This window comes from Leucopleurus acutus (genome assembly GCF_964270905.1).
Source record: "Leucopleurus acutus genome assembly, chromosome: 2".
In the NCBI taxonomy this organism is placed as follows: Eukaryota; Metazoa; Chordata; class Mammalia; order Artiodactyla; family Delphinidae; genus Leucopleurus; species Leucopleurus acutus.
In genome coordinates this window covers 114,379,606-114,396,707 of record NC_139143.1, presented here as the reverse complement: position 1 = coordinate 114,396,707, position 17,102 = coordinate 114,379,606, and the positions used below count along the sequence as shown (strand labels likewise).

Here is a 17,102-nt window from a genome sequence, read left to right as displayed (position 1 = left end):
CTGTTATACCGTTTCACACACAGGGATCGATCTGCTAATGTGTGGTTACTCAATCTATAAAGTTTTTTTTTCTAGAGTCAACGTCTCCTTGAGAAATACAAGTTACTGAAACAGAAGGGAACTTATTCCAACAGCATCTCTTATGAGTGTCTTGAAAATCAACATTGGTGACACTTTTAGATTCATCATTAAATCAGAATCTCCAAAGTGAGGCCTGGATACTGGAAGTTATTAAAAGTGCCCAGATGATTCTAGAGTAGAGACAGGATTGAGGACCACTTACTTAAGTGGAAAATAGCTGCTCCTTTCCCTACCCCTAACAGTAACTATATCTACTATGAAAATGAAATATAACATTTGGCTAAGGAGAAATTTTTATAAACACTAATTATTAATAAATATTACAACTTGTTTTATATAAACTATATATTTTACATTATAGAAGTGCTCAAGAAATTTGGAGACTATAGGAGAACAAATAGGTATGTCTCTGTGCATATAAAAAGTCATCACACAAAGAGTCACTGTTCATGTTTTGGGATTTTTCTTTCCATTTTATTTTCATACTTTGTCTTTTAAAAAAATTATTGACATTGCTCTTGTCAGATTCCATACACAATTTCATATCCTGCTTTTCAAATATACCATTATAATAAGCTTTTTCATCCTTTGATTCAGCCTTTAAAAGTTATCTCTAAGAATGAAACCTAGTGAAATGAGGCAAACAGGGAAATTTATATCCACAATTAAACCAGAATAGAAATTCAGGTACCTGTAGAGCACCAGCCCACAGGAATATTCTCTACCCTGTTTCTATTTGGAACACTCAGACCAGCAGTATCTAGAACATGTGCTCAATTTCTGCAGCCGAATTTTGACTATATTTGGTATGTGGTGCCCTCTACTGGCTTTCCCAGGATTGTGCCTTTTTTCTGTTTGTAAACTATGTGTTTTAGTAAGGACTCTAAAGAAGGGAGTTACATTGTATGTGTGCAAGTTTGAATTTTGCATGTCTGTATTTTTATTAATATGTGTAGCCTTAATGTAGAATTGAATCTATCTTAATATTGGATCTGACTGTGGGTCTGTTTCCTTTTTATTTATTCCACAAACATTTTAGAGTCTACCATGTGCCAGGCAGGGGTATTGTGCTAGGGGGCTGGAGACATAAAGATGAAATCTCCACCTTCAAGTGGCTCATTATCTATCCCAGGCAGGATAACCTACTTAACATGCCTTGGATATTCCAGCAGAAGAACCTGACTCCGTCTAGATCCTTGTCCTCCTCTATCTAGGAAAATCATCCTCTTCAATGAAGCATGCAGCTTTGGGACAGACACATGTGGCAGAGCCAGGAAGAAAGAGGACACCTTTCCAGAAGGGCAGATCCACCAAATCAATTCTGGCCATCAGTGGGGTTGACAGATGTCACAGACAGCTTGCTCTCAATTTACTTAGGAAATTAAAATTTATGATGGACTATAACATATTAATAGATAAAATGAGTGGCAATAATTCAGAGGTTTAATTGAGCCCCTATAAGGGAATAAACCTCATTTTCTAGAAATGTAAACTTTATATAATATGTACCTAAGGAAGGGAGGTAATTATTACTTTTTTTTATATGTATAACTGATTCATTTTGTTATAAAGCAGAAACTAACACACCATTGTAAAGCAACTATACTCCAATAAAGATGTAAAAAAAAAAAAAAAAGAGCCACATGTGCGCCAGAGCAGAAAGCAGAGGCACAGCAGTTGGGTCTGGGGGGAAACAACGGGGCGAGTGGGAGGTCAGCGATGGCTGAAGAATCCTTGAGGATGGTTATATTTAAACGGCTTCATCCTGCTGGGGCCCCTGAAAAGCCGCAGACACATTTTCTCCTGGGAAATTCCTTGGGCCCCTCCACGCTGTCATCGTGGCTCTCCGTCTCCAGGTACACGTCCAGCAGCACACACAGACGCTGCAGCTGGTTCGTCAAGAGCTGGCGGCCGGGCCGGGGGCCGCACATCTCCTTGTAGCACACATTGACCTCACTCTCCATGGCCCGAATATTGTCGTCGTTGTTGTTGGTTTTCTCCCCTTTCCGGTTCAGACAGAGCTGGAAAAATGGGTGGGATGGAGGAGTAGCTGGGGTTCAGCACCACGGCAGCCTGGAGCTTAGCTGTGCCCCTTTCCACAAGTGCCATATAGTAGAGATTGGTGTCCCCAGCCAGTCCCGCCTCCACGATGTCTTTGGTAAAGTGCAGCTCCGTATAATCCTCATGGGCCATCGTCACCCACTTCACCAGGCGAGAGACAACCTTTGCAGGGAAGAGGTACTGGCAGTCACTGGTAACTGGCACGATGCCGTGTTCCAGGGAGGCAAACCACTTGTGGAGGGCCAGGCGGGACTGCGCCCTGGTCTTCAGCGGTTTCATGGTGGTCTCCATGTGGCAGGTGCTCAGAGAGTGGTCAGCGATCACAGTGTGCTGGGGCTGCTCTTTGGGGAAGTGGAGGCTACCCAGCTTCTGCACCCACAAATAGGGATGCCCTAAGTCAAGTATGTAGTCCCTCAAAGTCAGGATGCCAACTTTATCAGACTGATACTGATTGGCTGGATTTGGAGTTTTCTTTCCATGATCCCCAGGATACAAACAGCTCAGGACTGAGTCAGGAGACAGCAAGTCACCTGCACTGATGGGGGTGATCAGTTCTGTGGCGGTTGTCACTTTGGCTTTTACCGTCATGATGTTGAGGTTCATGAGGTAGTAGAAAGTCAGGTGCGGTTCACTGTCATCTTTGCACCTCAGGTCCAGCATGATGGACAGCGGGTGCCTCTTCAGCATCTCCTTGCACTTGTCTTGCCCATACACAGTGGCCTGGACATAGAGGGGAGGAGGTAGGTGTCGGGCTGTCTCATACTGCTTGTGAGCTTGGTCGAAGGGCATAAACAGATACTCCTGCACCGGTAGGGAAGCCTGCATGATGCTGTTGAGACGAGGCTGGAGGCTACTCAGGTACTCCTTCTTTACTTCAGTCTCCTTAAGGATCTTCTCCTTGTTGGACAGGCACTCTCGGTACTTCTCCACCAGACTTTTCCGCTGCTCCAGCTCCCAGTCCAGACGTGCAAGGGTTTGCTGGTGAGGGTCTCCCATGGTGACTTCTGCCTTGCTGATATCTGGAGGCTCCTCTAAGCTGACCAGATCGATTTCTTCGTGATTTGACTTAAACTCCAGACATTTGGTGATCTCCTTCTGCAGGTGCATCACCTCATACAACAGGTTCTGGAGCTGCAGGTGATAGGCGTCCACTTTCTGCTCGGCCTCATGAGCCTGATCTCTTCCTTTCTTCAACCTGATGTGGGCTAATCGGTTAAGCTTTTTTTTTTTTTTTTTTGTGGTACGCGGGCCTCTCACTGTTGTGGCCTCTCCCGTTGCGGAGCACAGGCTCCGGATGTGCAGGCTCAGCGGCCATGGCTCACGGGCCTAGCCGCTCCGCGGCATGTGGGATCTTCCCGGCCCGGGGCACGAACCCGTGTCCCCTGCATCGGCAGGCGGACTCTCAACCACTGCGCCACCAGGCAAGGCCCCGGTTAAGCTTTTTTAGGGTCATGAAATGCACACAGCTCTGGATCCTCCGATCTTCGATCTCAACTGCCGCATCCTTGTCTCCCCGGCTCCTCAGGTCCTGGATCTCGGCCATGAGCCTCTGCAACTCCTGGCACGTGTACTTGTACAGCTCATAGTCTCTGCAGGGTCCCACAGGTCCACCTCAGCCTCCTCGCCGTAGTATTTACCTTTCTGTTCAGTGTCAGAACGATTATGCTTCCCTTCAGCTGGAGATCCATCACTTCGGATCACTTTGGGCTTTCGATTTTTGCTCGATTCCGATGACATGGTTGTTTGGTGAAGTCAGGAGGAAACAGCAGAGACCTCAGAGGTGGCTGTGAACATTAATGCAGGAGGTGCTCCACTGGGGCAGGCGATGAAGATGATCTGAGAGCCGGGCACACTGCACCCCGACCTGTCCTGGCCGGCGAGCCACTTCCCAGGGCTCGCGCACCATAGGGCAATTATTATGTTTTGAAAGCACTTTGCATTTTAAATTTTACCTCCATTTTGGGGGGAGGAAATGCATATGAAACTAATGGAGTTTTTCTAATCTGAGGAAGGCCTAAAACATAGAACAAAGTGAGGAATCTCTAAGGCCTTCTTGATCACTTCTTTTGGTATGCAGTTTCTTTTACCACATTATGTGCAATTATGCAAATGATAGGTTAGCAAACCCCTTCCCATGCCCCCTTTTTAACCTGAGGACCCTGATGATGATGCTGGGTCTACAAGGTTGAATCCATACACCAATAGACCCAAGCATGACTATATAATATTTATCCTGAATATGAAACCAGTTTATATAATATTGTCATCAACTGTACCTCAAAAAAATTTTTTTAAAAATATGGAACCAGCAATTACTCATTATGTGTTCTTGGATGAGTAACTTTCTTTTTAATTTGTCTTACACACCCTGTTCTCTTTTATTTTCCAAGGGACTCTGCCAGTCTGGCATTTACCAACCTTCTACCTCTTGCGAAATATGTGGAGGATGAAATGATATAAGACTTTGTACAAAACATTGGCCCCTCAGGGTAAAAATCTGAGCCTAGCAAAGTACAGACCCTGGGAGGAAGGAAAGAGATGACAATGAAGAAAAGGATGTTTGGCACATAGTTGGTGCTTATCCAATATTTGTTCCATAAGTGAATTAGGGGATGATGTGATAGTCTCTCAAGTATTATGGGGTGTCTCAGGCACTGCCATCTGCCTCTTCAAGAACACTTCCTATTTGGGAAGGAGGAAGGAAGGAGGGAAGAGACACATGTGTTCTGGCTCTCCAGGCGTTTGTGCTGAGGTCAGGTTTCTTCTGGAGTTAGGAGTTCCTTGTCTGGCAGTTTTCTCTTTCAGGGGAGTAAGGTAGGGGTGTGTGTGTGTGTGTGTGTGTGTGAGCACGTACATATGCGTGTGTGCACATGATACACAAATATAAATAGTGACCCAATGTTTATTTCCTTTCACTTATGCCAAGACCTGAAGACCTCAGATTACAAAATCATTCCTTTGCCTTGATAACAAGAAAAAAAGTTAAAAACCTCAGGGAGAGCTCAGTTTTAATTGTTAAACTTATGTGCTTGGCACTTAGGATACAAAGAAGACTTAGGTCTAATCTCAAAAGACTTTTAACGTGGAGAGACATAAAGCCAAACAGTATCTGATGCAAGGAAGATAGTGCTGGAGCAGAGGTTGGTCCAGGGAACTCAGAGGAGGGGCTTTTAATAGAGCCCAGGGCCCAGGGCCTTGCTATTCCAAGTCTAGTTCGACTGCCAGCAGCAACATCTCTTGGAAACTTGTGAGAAATGCAGACTCTCCGACTCCAACCCAGACTGACTGAATGTGAATCATATGCTCATTAATATTTGAGAAGTACTGGCCTAGGGGGTGGGGGTGGGATGTGGGAGCGTTTTTTTTAAAGGAAATAAATTCTGAACTGTGTTTTGAGGATGAGAAGGGTTAACTAGGGAGTGTTCCAAACAGAGAGAAAAACCTAAGCAAAAGTTCAGTGACATGAAAAAGCATTGGGGGCTTCCCTGGTGGCGCAGTGGTTGAGAGTCTGCCTGCCGATGCAGGGGACACGGGTTTGTGCCCCGGTCCGGGAAGATTCCACATGCCGCGGAGCGGCTGGGCCCGTGAGCCATGGCCGCTGAGCCTGCGTCTGGAGCCTGTGCTCCGCAACGGGAGAGGTCACAACAGAGAGGCCCGCGTACCGAAAAAAAAAAAAAAAAAAAGCATTGGGGTGTTTTGGGAACTGCAAGTAGCTTAAAATTGCCAATCAAAACGGAAAGAGTAGGGGAGAGAGGAGGAGGGAGAAATGTAGGAAGATGGCAGGTCAGGCAGTGGCTAGATCCTGCTGGATGTGCTCTATGTTAAGGAGCTTTGCCTTCACCTAATCCATGATAGAGACGAATGATATGTTCAGATTTGCCTTTAGATCACCGTGGCCCTGAGGAGCCTGAGAAGGTCAAGGTGGAAAGGCAGAGAAATTACTTAGGAAGCTATGGCAATAGTTTGGGAGAGAGATAATGAGAGTCTCACTCAGGTAGTGCAGTGAGCTGGAGAGCAGGGGGCAAATTTAAGACATTTTAGGAGGTAGTAAGCAGATGAGAGACTTCAGTACGGATTGAGGATGGGAGAAGGGGAGTAGCCTGGATGAGTTGCTGGCTTCTGGCTGGGATTAGTAGTGGGTGGTTGCTCATGACGCCACTAACACAGATGAAAGAATAAAGGAGGATGAACAGGTTTGAGGAAGGAAATCATGAGTTCAGTTTTCAACATGTTCTACTCCGGTGAATAGAAAACATGTATAGGAGGAAAAAAAAAAAAAGTAGAAAACAATAAAAGGGTGGAGAACTGGGTGAATCAATCAGGGTGGAGAAGGAAAGTGATGAGGAAGAAACAGTGCCCTGCCCAGATTTGGGGCTACAGTAATGCAACATAGTATACCTGTGAGTTTTTCCTTCAGTCCTGTTTCTAGGGGCTGTTTTCTCGGAACTTGGTTCCCACAATTGCTTGGACCCCAAAGAAGGGCAAAGGGCTTGATTCATGATTTCCTATCCTGTGATCAACTCATTGTTAACACCATTTGCGCTATGAAAAAAATGTTTTCTAACCTGGAGTTCAAGCTGCTCCAGGGTTAGAATGACCTAACAGTTGTCTTTTTCCACATTGCCTTGTGGGTGAATGACTTTGCCCACTGTCCGCAACTCTATTTCCAAAGTGACAATAATACAATGTTAATAAGTATGTGTGTTTGCCCGTTGTTGTTCTTCCAGTTCTGGATGACTACTGCCACAAATCTTCCCTGTCTGTTAACTTTTACTTTTATTTTGCACCTTGAAACTCAGAACTTGATCATGGCCTGTCTTGGATCATACTCATAATTGTTTCCTATTTAGCAATCTGTTCTCCTCTGCTCACAGAGTTCTAAAAACGTCCTGGACTTCTGCGTCTCCACGACCGAAACTCCATAAGGATTTTAACATTTTCCGATCAGTCATCACCAGCCAATAAAAAGCAAAATGTCGGCACGTGGTATAATACATTAGTTCGGGCTGGAGGAAGGTATTCCAACCAGATCCTTTCGGTCTTGCCAGAATCAAACATGGCGGGCCGCAGCCAGACCTTCCAGAACACCCAGCTCTCTTTCCCACGACCCCGGCCAGTCTGTGGGGCTCCTTTTTTTTCCACCTTCCTTACCCCTCATCCACTCCTAAAGGGTCAGCACCTGGGAGCGTGACAGCAGACCTGCTTCCCGCCCCCACACCAGGGCCCGCCCACCAACCCGCGCCAGCCAATCGCAGGCCGCGCTGCGACGGCCGGCAGCGCCGGCCGGCCCCGCCTCCCAGCCTCGCTGTGGCCTGCGGCTCCCGGGCCGGTAGCGCCGCTGTTGGTCGCGTTTACTGGCTGTGTGTAACCGCGGGTCACGGGCGCTCGCCTTCCGCCACAGCTCAGCCCAGCGCTGCCGAGGCCGTCGGCCCCGAGCCTCCGCCATGGACTTCGAGGACGGTAAGCGCGGCCTCTGGCTGGTCGCCGCGGCGGCGGGAGGCGGGGTGGCCTGCCCCGGGGGTCTGTTTACCGTCTCAAGATGGCCGTGTGGGCTTTGTTCTGCGGGCCCGGAGGCCGCCCGCCCGCCGCGGGCCCGGTGCCCGGAGTCGGCCTCTGTGGGGACCCGCGCGCCCGATCCCCCGGCCCGGCGCCCGCTGTGGCCCGCGACCCTGGAGTTCCGCGCCGGCCTCGGTGTGGGTAAGGACGCGCCTAAAGCGCCGCGGCCTCCGGACTCGGCCCCAGACTGGTCCCCGCCCCGCTGCGTGGAAATTGCCCGGACGCTTCCAACTTCCCGGTCTCGGGCTAAGCGGCAAGCGGGCCTCCCTTGCCGCGGCTCGCACTCGCGACGTGGGCAGCGACCCAGATCGTCCTTTTAGTCAATGCCCAAACCCAGGTTACTTCTCGCCAGATAGGATTTTCAGAGGCTTGTTCACGGTCGTGTGCCTGGTTGTCTTAGTTTAAGATGAGTTTAAAGGGCATCTGTAAGTGATAAGTATAAGTAGATCTCTATCCAGAATGGCAAGTAAGGTATTTCTGGTTAGCAAACTGGGATATGTATCCACCAACAAACATTGCCTGGGCCTTAATCCCTAATTTGAAATATGTCTGTGAACCAAAGCATTTTTCTCTGGACGGTGTATGGATGGGACTTAAGTTAGTCAGAATTCTGGCACAGCATCACATGCCCTTCAAATTCAGACCTGTGCACAACCGCCTGTGTTGGACTTGCTGTTTAAATAAACCGTGTTTTAGCAGTACCTTTCAGTCGTCTCTCACGCCAGTTCTTTAAAGCATTTTCATAGGCTCACGAAGTAAAATTAATTTGGTTTTCAACTTGTCTTCAAATCTTGGCCAACTTTATAGGAACGGGTGTCAAGGTAAAATGAGTACGTAATGACAGCTTTAGGGAGACATGAGAAGGGGTGTGAATAAACTGAATTTAGTCCTGAGTAACCAGGCATTTCTAAATAAAATCAGTTCACTACCTAGTTCTAAGCCTCTAACCCAACCCCCAGAATTATCTTTGAATGTGCTGTGAGTCCGACTAAATGATCTTTTGATCTTTGATTTGATTTCATGCCACAAAGAGTTAAAGATATCAAATCTAAGTATATGAAAGGGGATTGGAATAACCTTTTTGTGGATAGTTTTAAGTTACTTTGAAACAGGAAGTTTAGATATTAACAGTAGCACACTCTGGTGTTTTTTTTGTTTTAGTTGGACTTTGACTAATCCTGTGTAGTGTAGTTGGATTCTGTTGTATCCAAATGACCACTCTGTTAAATTCTTTTCTTTCAGTATTTATTAGTAAAATTAACTAAAGGATTTAACAATTGCCGAATTCGTTTTGACAGAGAAATTATCAATATGATTTTTTGGTGATGATGCCACATCCTGGGTAGATATAGCACCACACATATATACATATATGTATATACATTTCTCAGATAAGATCTTGAAATCTTTAGAGAGCAAATTAAGTGCTAAAAGAAATATCAACTTGGAAAAAATTATATATTACATAGAATCAATTCTCAGATGTCCCTGCTTTTTGCATTATTTGATACATATTTGCCTTCCTTTTTGTTACTCCATATAAATCAGTACTGGATCCCCTTTTTTGGATGTTATTATATATTAGGTTTTATAAACTAATTTTTACATTACCATGATTTATTTGGATGATAAACTTGCCATTTGGGGAGATAGTGAAAAGAAAGGGATATGTATTTTCCCATATGAAATATTTATAATTATTTACACCCTATTTTGCAGATAATTGCATTAATGGCATTTTAAAAATTGTGTTTGTTTTTAGTAGATGGGTATATAATTTCAGATTTTTGCTAATATTGAACTAATTCCTTTCTGTTAAATGTGTCTTCATAGATTACACTCACTCTGCTTGCAGAAATACTTATCAGAGCTTTAATGGTGAGTATCCTCTTTCATTTGCTCTGAAATAAGTTAAGGGAATGCATTTCAGTTTTTCTCTTCATCCATATAAAGTACCAGTGTAAAAAGGGAATTGTGCCTTGTTTCAGGCATTGTTTGGTCTCTTCATGTATCAGCGTTAATGTTGTTATAATATATATATTATTTGAGTTAGATAATTTGGGATCAGAAAAACTTAGGGCTATTGAGATTAATTTGACTCTGTTTTATTTGAATTATGAATCCTTTAATTTATTCCAAAAGGCCCTGACTGCAACTGAGTGAGGACTTAACAAGCAGCTAGCTGAGTTATTTTTGTTGAATTAGAGGTTTTGGTATTGAGTAAAGTAGATTAAGTGGATCATTGGCTTTGTTTTATACTGCTCCTTTTGTAACATTTTGACCTTGTTTTTGAGGTCATTTGCTTTAATGTGTCCAAATGTGTTAGTATATAAAGAACTGTCTAGAGGAGCACATAAAGAAGCCTGATTGTTTATTGACATAAGAGTTGTGACTACAGAGCTAGGTAAAATCATAAGAGGTATGCAGCATACAATTGGGGTGGTGTTTTGATAGTTATTAGAGTTAAGGCTTTACCAGTCAGGATAATAACACAAAAAGAACATGGAACAATTCAAAGAGGTTAAAAAGCATTATATGAATGACACCAGGGAGTGGAATTAAATATCCTAATTGCCAGAGAAATGTAAAATTCAACTGTTGTACAGGATGTAATATATTCACTAAATAAAACTGAAGTAAATGTACTACTACGTAAAGAAGACCATGTCATTTTATGGGAATAATTAACATTCAGTTAATTTCTATTTATCGTCTCTAAGAATTTAGAGAAACTTTGAATTTGATGTTGACTAAAAAGATTAAACATATAGGAAGTAGTCAATGTATATTGAGTGCTGAAAAATATATTTTCGAGCAGCAGAGTGATATAATAAAATTACCAGAAGAAGTTTAATTTGCATCCACATGTAGGTTAGATTGAAAACTGGAAAATTATCAAGAAGGCTGTTTCGTAAATTCAGGTATAAGGATTTTAGACCTTGAACTTGGGAGGTGATGATAGTAATTTAAAAAATATTAAGCTATTTCTTGAGAAAATTAGCAGAACTTTCAGGCTGCCTAGTAGTGAGTAGAAAATTGAGAAGGATGAATAAAAATGAATCCAGGATTTTAAACTGGAGTCAGTAGGACTAGTACTTTCAGCAAAGAGGTTTGGAGTAATAGAAGGCCATGATCTCCAGTAGGATGTAACAGAGAGTTGAATTTAATGCCTAAATATAGGGCTTTGAGATGCAGAATCATAGAGGGCCAGAAGTTTATTTTCTTAATGTACAGTGTTGCAAAAAGAGTTTCAGAAATTTCTGTTACTACTGTTATGACCTTCTTTTTAAAACATGCACTTTATTTTTAATTGAAGTGTAATTGACATATAACATTATATTTCAGGTGTACAACATCATGATCCCATATTTGTATACATTGTGAAATGATCACAATAAGTCTAGTTACCATCTATCACCATACATAGTTTTCCTGTAATGAGAACTTCTAAGATTTACTTTCTTAGCAACTGTCAAATATGCAATACACTATTACTAACTATAGTCACTGTGCTATACATTACATCCCCATGACTTGTTTATTTTATAACTGGAAGTTTGTACCTTCTGACTCCCTTCACCTATTTCACCCACTCCTATACTTACCCCCCTTCCCTGGCAACCACCAATCTGTTATATCCACGAGCTTGGCTTTTTTGTTTGTTTTGTTTTGATTTGATTTGTTTTTTTTAGATTCTACATATAAGTGAAATCATCCAATATTTATCTTTCTTTGTCTGATTTATTTCACTTAGCATATGCCCTCAAGGTCTATCCATGTTGCAAATGGCAAGATTCCATTCTTTTTCATGGCTAAGTAATATTTCATGTATATACATACATATATATCACATCACATTATCTTATCCATTAATCTATAGATGGGCACTTGGGTTATTCCATACCTTAGCTATTGTAAATAATACTGCAGTGAAAATGGGGGTGCATATATCTTTTCAAATTAGTTTTTTACTAATGTTATGACTTACTTTTCTCTTAATTTTAGTTCCAACAGTGGTTCTCATTTAAGGGTGATTGTTAGACTTCCCTGTGGAGCTGTTTCAAAGTGTATCTGTTTAGGTCATACTCTAGTCCCCTTGAATCTTAATTTTTAGGGTAAATGGTCCCAACTATGTAGGTTTTAAAGAACTACTTTGAATGATTTTGGAATGCACCTTTAGGTAAACACCACTGCTTGACACCACTCTGAGGTCTGAGTTATCTACATTTTATAAATGAGGAACTTAATTTCAGGGATGTAATTTGACTTCAACAGATATTTATTGAGTGCTGTGTATCAGATATTGTTCTTGGAGCTATCAATAAGCAGTGAACAAAATGGACAGATATTCCTGCCTTTGTGAAGTGTACAGTCTAGTGAGGTGAAATAGACAGTAAACAAGAAGTAATATATATTGTACTATTGCAATTGCTAGGAGAATAATAACACAGGGCAGGGTGTGTGTGTGTGTGTGTGTGTGTGTGTGTGTGTGCGTGCGTGCGCACGCGTGCATGTGTTACAATTTTAAAGAGATAAGCTAGGGAAAGCCTCATTAAAAGGGTAACTTTTGAGCATAGATTTGAGGGAGGTGAGGATGCAAGCCGTGAAGCTATCTAGGGGAAGAATGCTGTAGACTTTAGGAAATAAAAGGTGTGTAGTAGTTACCAGTTGAAGCCAACAATGCATTGATTGTTAGTGTTGTATTTTCCAGCGACTGAAATGAAGTAGAAGACACTGGAAAACATGTCAAGCTACAAATTTCTTGGAAGGAAGTTGTATTTCCAGTGTCTTCATATTTCCTTCTTGCTTTAAAATAATTCTTCTTATATAAATAGCAGACAAAAAAAGGGAAAGCATTTTGGGTAGAGGGAAAGCAGGAACAAAGGTAAAGCTGAGTACACCGTGCTTCAGAGAGACTTAAGAAGATGAGCTTGACTACAGCAGATGATTTTTGCTGGGTAATCTTAAAACAAGGTTAGAATAGTGAGGTGTAGCCAGAAGGCATTGAAAGTCAAAGACAATTTGCTTATATCTAGGAAGCAATAGAAAGTGAAGACCTGAAAGAGTTGAGGGTGTGAGCAACACAGATACAGAAGAAGAGCATTCCAGGCAGAGGGAATAGTAGGTACAAAAATGGATATATGCCTGTTGTAGTCTAGGAACAGCAAGGGACCTAGTATAGCTAGAGTGGAGTAAGGGGAGACCATAGATGATGAAATTAAGAGGCAATGGGGTAGATAAAGTTAAGAGGTAATGGGCAGGATTTCTCAACTTTGGCACTGTTGGCATTTTGGACTAGATAATTTTTCGTTGTTGGGGGAATGTGCTGTGCATTGTGGAATGTTTTAGCAGCATCCTTGGCCTGTGTCATTTGATGCAGGTAGCACCCACTACCCATTTTGGTGACAGCCAAAAATGTTTTCAGACATTACCAAATGTCCTCTGGGGGGCAAAATTGCCCGTAAGTAAGGGCCACTGGTGTAGGGCCTTATAGATTATCTTAAGGCTTTAGCTTTTACTTGGAGTAAGATGGGAAGCCATTGGAAAGTACTGAGCATTGAACAATTTGACTTACATTTTAACAGAATTCTTCTAGCTATTTTCTTCACAATAAACAGAAAGGGAGCAAAAGTGGAAGCAGGAAAACCAGTTGGGAGGCTGTTGCAATAATGTAGGTGAGAGATGCTGGTGGCCTGCATCATGATGCTAGTAGTGTGGAGGTGGTAAAAAGTGGTCTCATTCATGACTTAGTGTCATACAACTTGTTAGTTATTTTGATCATAAGTCAGTTGTTTTTTCATACTACTCCACAGCTCTTATCTTTTGATTTAATTATACATGAGTTTTAACATTTGTTGAGCTTATCATTTATATGATAGTGTAATCAAAGCAATAGAACAGATTTGATTTAAAATATGTCCGTTTAATTTTTGAGTGAGTTACTTTCATTTAATATATTTTTTTATTCAGAAATAGTTGATGGAATACTATATGTTTCAGGTGTGTAACAGTGATTCACAAGTTTTAAAGGTTATATTCCATTTATAGGTATTGTAAAATACTGGCTGTATTCCCTGTGTTGTACAGTATATCCTTGTTCTTATTTAATATTAATAGTAAAGGTATGTTATAGTCTTACAACTTTATTTTTAAAAGTGATTTTTAAATTCCTTTGGTAACCTGGAAGAATATCGTTTATATATAAATGGTCATCTTATAGAATCTATATCCCTATAATCACACTGATTATATGCAATACGTATAAAGACTTTTCCTCTTTTCCTTTTTAATTAACTGAATAGTAACAGTAGTATGAACAGTAAGCCCAAGTCATTGCTGTATAAGGGTAGCTCTATTAATTTTTGTGTACTCCACAGTGCCTGGCACAAGGTGAGTGTGCAATAAATGTTAGTAATTTATGACTCTGTAGTGAAATAAAAACACACAGAATCAAAAGACTGAAAGATTTAGTATCCAAAGGCAGCCTCTGCTGACTCAAAATAGAAATGAGCAGAAATAACAAAATACAAGTTTTTTTGTTTTGTGTACCTAACTGAACCTAACTCTAAAATTACATTTTAATATGAGGCCTTTAGAGGAAAGCTTTTTATTTTGAAAACTTTATTTTAATGTTGAAATTGTCCCCTATATGAGATATGAGCAAATTATATTGTATAATTACCAACTCTAAAGACAGATAACTATTTTATCAGTCTAGAACTGTGTTATCTGATATGGTAGACACTAACCACGTATGACTATTGAGCGCTTGCAGTGTGGAGAGTCTGAATTGAGGTATGCTGTCTTAGTCTTAGTATGAACTTGACTTGAAGTCTTAGTATGAACAAAGAACAATGTAAAATATCTCAGTACTTTCTGTATATTGATAAACTTTTTGTTATATTAAAATACATTTGTATGCCTTGCACTTTGAATGGATCTTTTTACGATTTATGATCCTGTAATATCAGGCATTAGTTATTTGAAAAGTACTGGTTTATTGAGTTATTCAGATTTTCCAGATATTGACAGATTTTATTGTGCAATGTAAAAAGTCATATTCAGTAATACTAGTATCAACTTTATCAGAAAAACCTTTAAGTATTGGGAAGCTGTCAAGCTCAAGTTTTATAAAATTCTAATTTTCACGTGAGAGCTTGAATTTCATCTTTGGCAACAAATATTGTTACCTGTTTTCTTTGAAGTGAGTTTCACTTCATTTTTGAGAAAGTGTCTGCCAGATGCTCAAGTCTGAAAGCCATAGTTTTTGAATGTCAGGCTTTCCTTTTAGTAAAAATAGTATTCCTTGTAAAAAGTGGCTAATTCAGTGGCTTTTCCTGGAGAGAACTATGGCACTTAATGGAACTTTATGCACTGATATGCAGCAAAATTGCTTTACATATACTTTCCATTTTACTGTGCAGAATATCATAAAGAGAGTGTACTCAAAGGTCATGATTTAATAAAATTAATAACTCTTACTGCTTCATCAAGGACATTCTTTAAGCAATGATGGCATTTTTATTATTTTTTACTGCAAGTGTGCAGTACAACTACTAGTGTGGTCTGGTGTCACTGCCTTGATTCGTGCTATAGCACCAACAGTTCTATCCACCAGTGCTTTTGCATCTTCAGTGCAAAAAAATTTTCAACACTGTGAAAAAAGGCAGATAATATCTTAGTACTATTTATAAAAATAGTTTGACCTTGTGGACCCTCTGAAGGGGTCCTGGCAACTCTCAGTAATCAACAGGCTATTGAAAACTGCTGTCCTAGGGTGCATAAAAAATTTGTGAAAAATCAGACCCTGACCACAAGTCTAGTGTACATTTAAAATGTGGCTACAGGACTTCCCTGGCAGTCCAGTTGTTAAGACTTCACGCTTCCGGGGGACACAGGTTCCATCCCTGGTTGGGGAACTAAGATCTCCATATGCTGTGTGGCGCAGCCAAAAAAAAAAAAAAAAATGAGGCCACAAATAGCAGAATACTGTATAAGGCAGAGTATCATAAGTACCATGTAAGAGCTACAGAGTTTTGTAGACATTCAAAAGAAAGATGATAATCAACTGAGACAACATCAGTAAAAATGTTCTTGAAAGGATTAGTATGTGAAATGGACTTTAAAAGATTAGAAAATTTCAATAAGCTGATATTTGGGGTGGTAGAAGAGAGTGTTTCATGTAGAAGCGACAGCACGAAACTAGAGGGGTGGTTATTTATGAGACTTTAGGAAAATCATTCCATCTCTTTGGACTTTTTAGTTCCATAATCTATAAAATGAAACGATTAAATTTGATCATTTAGGTTGCTTTCAGGTTTAAAGTTGCAAGATTTTGTTATTAGGACCTGAAATCATATTTATATGATTATAATTAAAATTTAGTGTTTTAAAAAAATAAAAATTAATGTATTTGCTCCGTGTATATTCTTACATTTATTAGTGCATAAAACTTGGAGAGGGTGATAAATGAAGGATCTTAAAGGACTTTATAGGAAACACATTCTGAATGGTTTTTAAATTTTTTCAATTTTATAATCATAGTAAATTCATTTTATTACCTCTTTTGTTGTATTTGTTTTTCATGTCAGAGGTTGGGATGTAAGTGGAATTACAGTGTAATAAAATATACTTAAGTGCCTCGATTGTATCATAATTTTTTTAGTGTCTGCATTGCTAGAATTCACATTCATTCCCTTTATTCAAAGTATTTGAGGATTTAAATATTTATAGGCACAGTATCACAGATTGGCCCTACTCTGATTTTACTTTTTAAAGATACCTATTTCAGTTACTGTATGAACTAATTTCAATTGGGCTAATTTAAAATGTGGCTGCTTCTGTGTTTTTAGACATTTTGAGAGGAGTTAGATGTAGAAGACTATACTTGTAACAAAAATTTTTCCTTTTGATGTTATTAAATACTGACTTTTCTTAAGAATAGGAATTATTAATTATGTACCATGTAGCACCTAACACAGGGCCTTATGGTAGTACCCTAGTCAAATAAACATTGGCTATATTGAAGATAATTTTAATATAGAACTTTTTAGCTGATAATGTTTTTCTTTGAAAAATTAGGTTTCATTAGCAAATCTGATTTTTCAGTAGATTATAATCTGTGTGTTTTTTCCTTCAGTGTCTGTTGTGACTTTAGCTTAAATGTTAATGATGAATTATCATCTCAGATGATTGATATGAATATCTTGTGTTTTATGCAAAGATTCCTGAAGAGAATGGTATCTTACTGACCTTTTGCTATTGACTCTTTTAGGAATGGATCGTGATTATGGCCCCGGATCTTATGGAGGTCTGACATTCAAGGATATTTATCTAAAAATTCTTCTTTTGAGTGCCAGTAAAGGTGAGCGTCATTTAATTTTTTTCTTTTTAAACTCTTTGTA

General features: G+C 40.4%; 2 protein-coding genes across 2 annotated transcripts in view; one reads left to right on the top strand and one right to left on the bottom strand.

Annotated features, from left to right (window-relative positions):
• Window positions 1–1,682: 1,682 nt before the first annotated feature.
• On the bottom strand, window positions 1,683–3,879 carry LOC309979056 (THO complex subunit 5 homolog; the record flags this gene model as incomplete). The annotated part of the gene is given in 5 exon segments (XM_082865628.1): window positions 1,683–1,886; window positions 1,889–2,108; window positions 2,110–3,347; window positions 3,553–3,735; window positions 3,738–3,879. Coding segments are annotated over 5 exon segments (1,875 nt in total). The 3' UTR covers window positions 1,683–1,794.
• A 3,613-nt stretch (window positions 3,880–7,492) lies between these two features.
• Window positions 7,493–17,102, top strand: part of LOC309957736 (DBIRD complex subunit ZNF326-like) — an 11,914-nt gene continuing 2,304 nt past the window's right edge. The window contains exons 1-3 of the mRNA XM_082833134.1: window positions 7,493–7,602; window positions 9,532–9,576; window positions 16,973–17,008. Of these exons, the coding sequence (XP_082689260.1) occupies window positions 7,587–7,602; window positions 9,532–9,576; window positions 16,973–17,008 (97 nt within the window). The 5' untranslated portion in view covers window positions 7,493–7,586. The remainder of the gene's footprint in view (window positions 7,603–9,531; window positions 9,577–16,972; window positions 17,009–17,102) is intronic.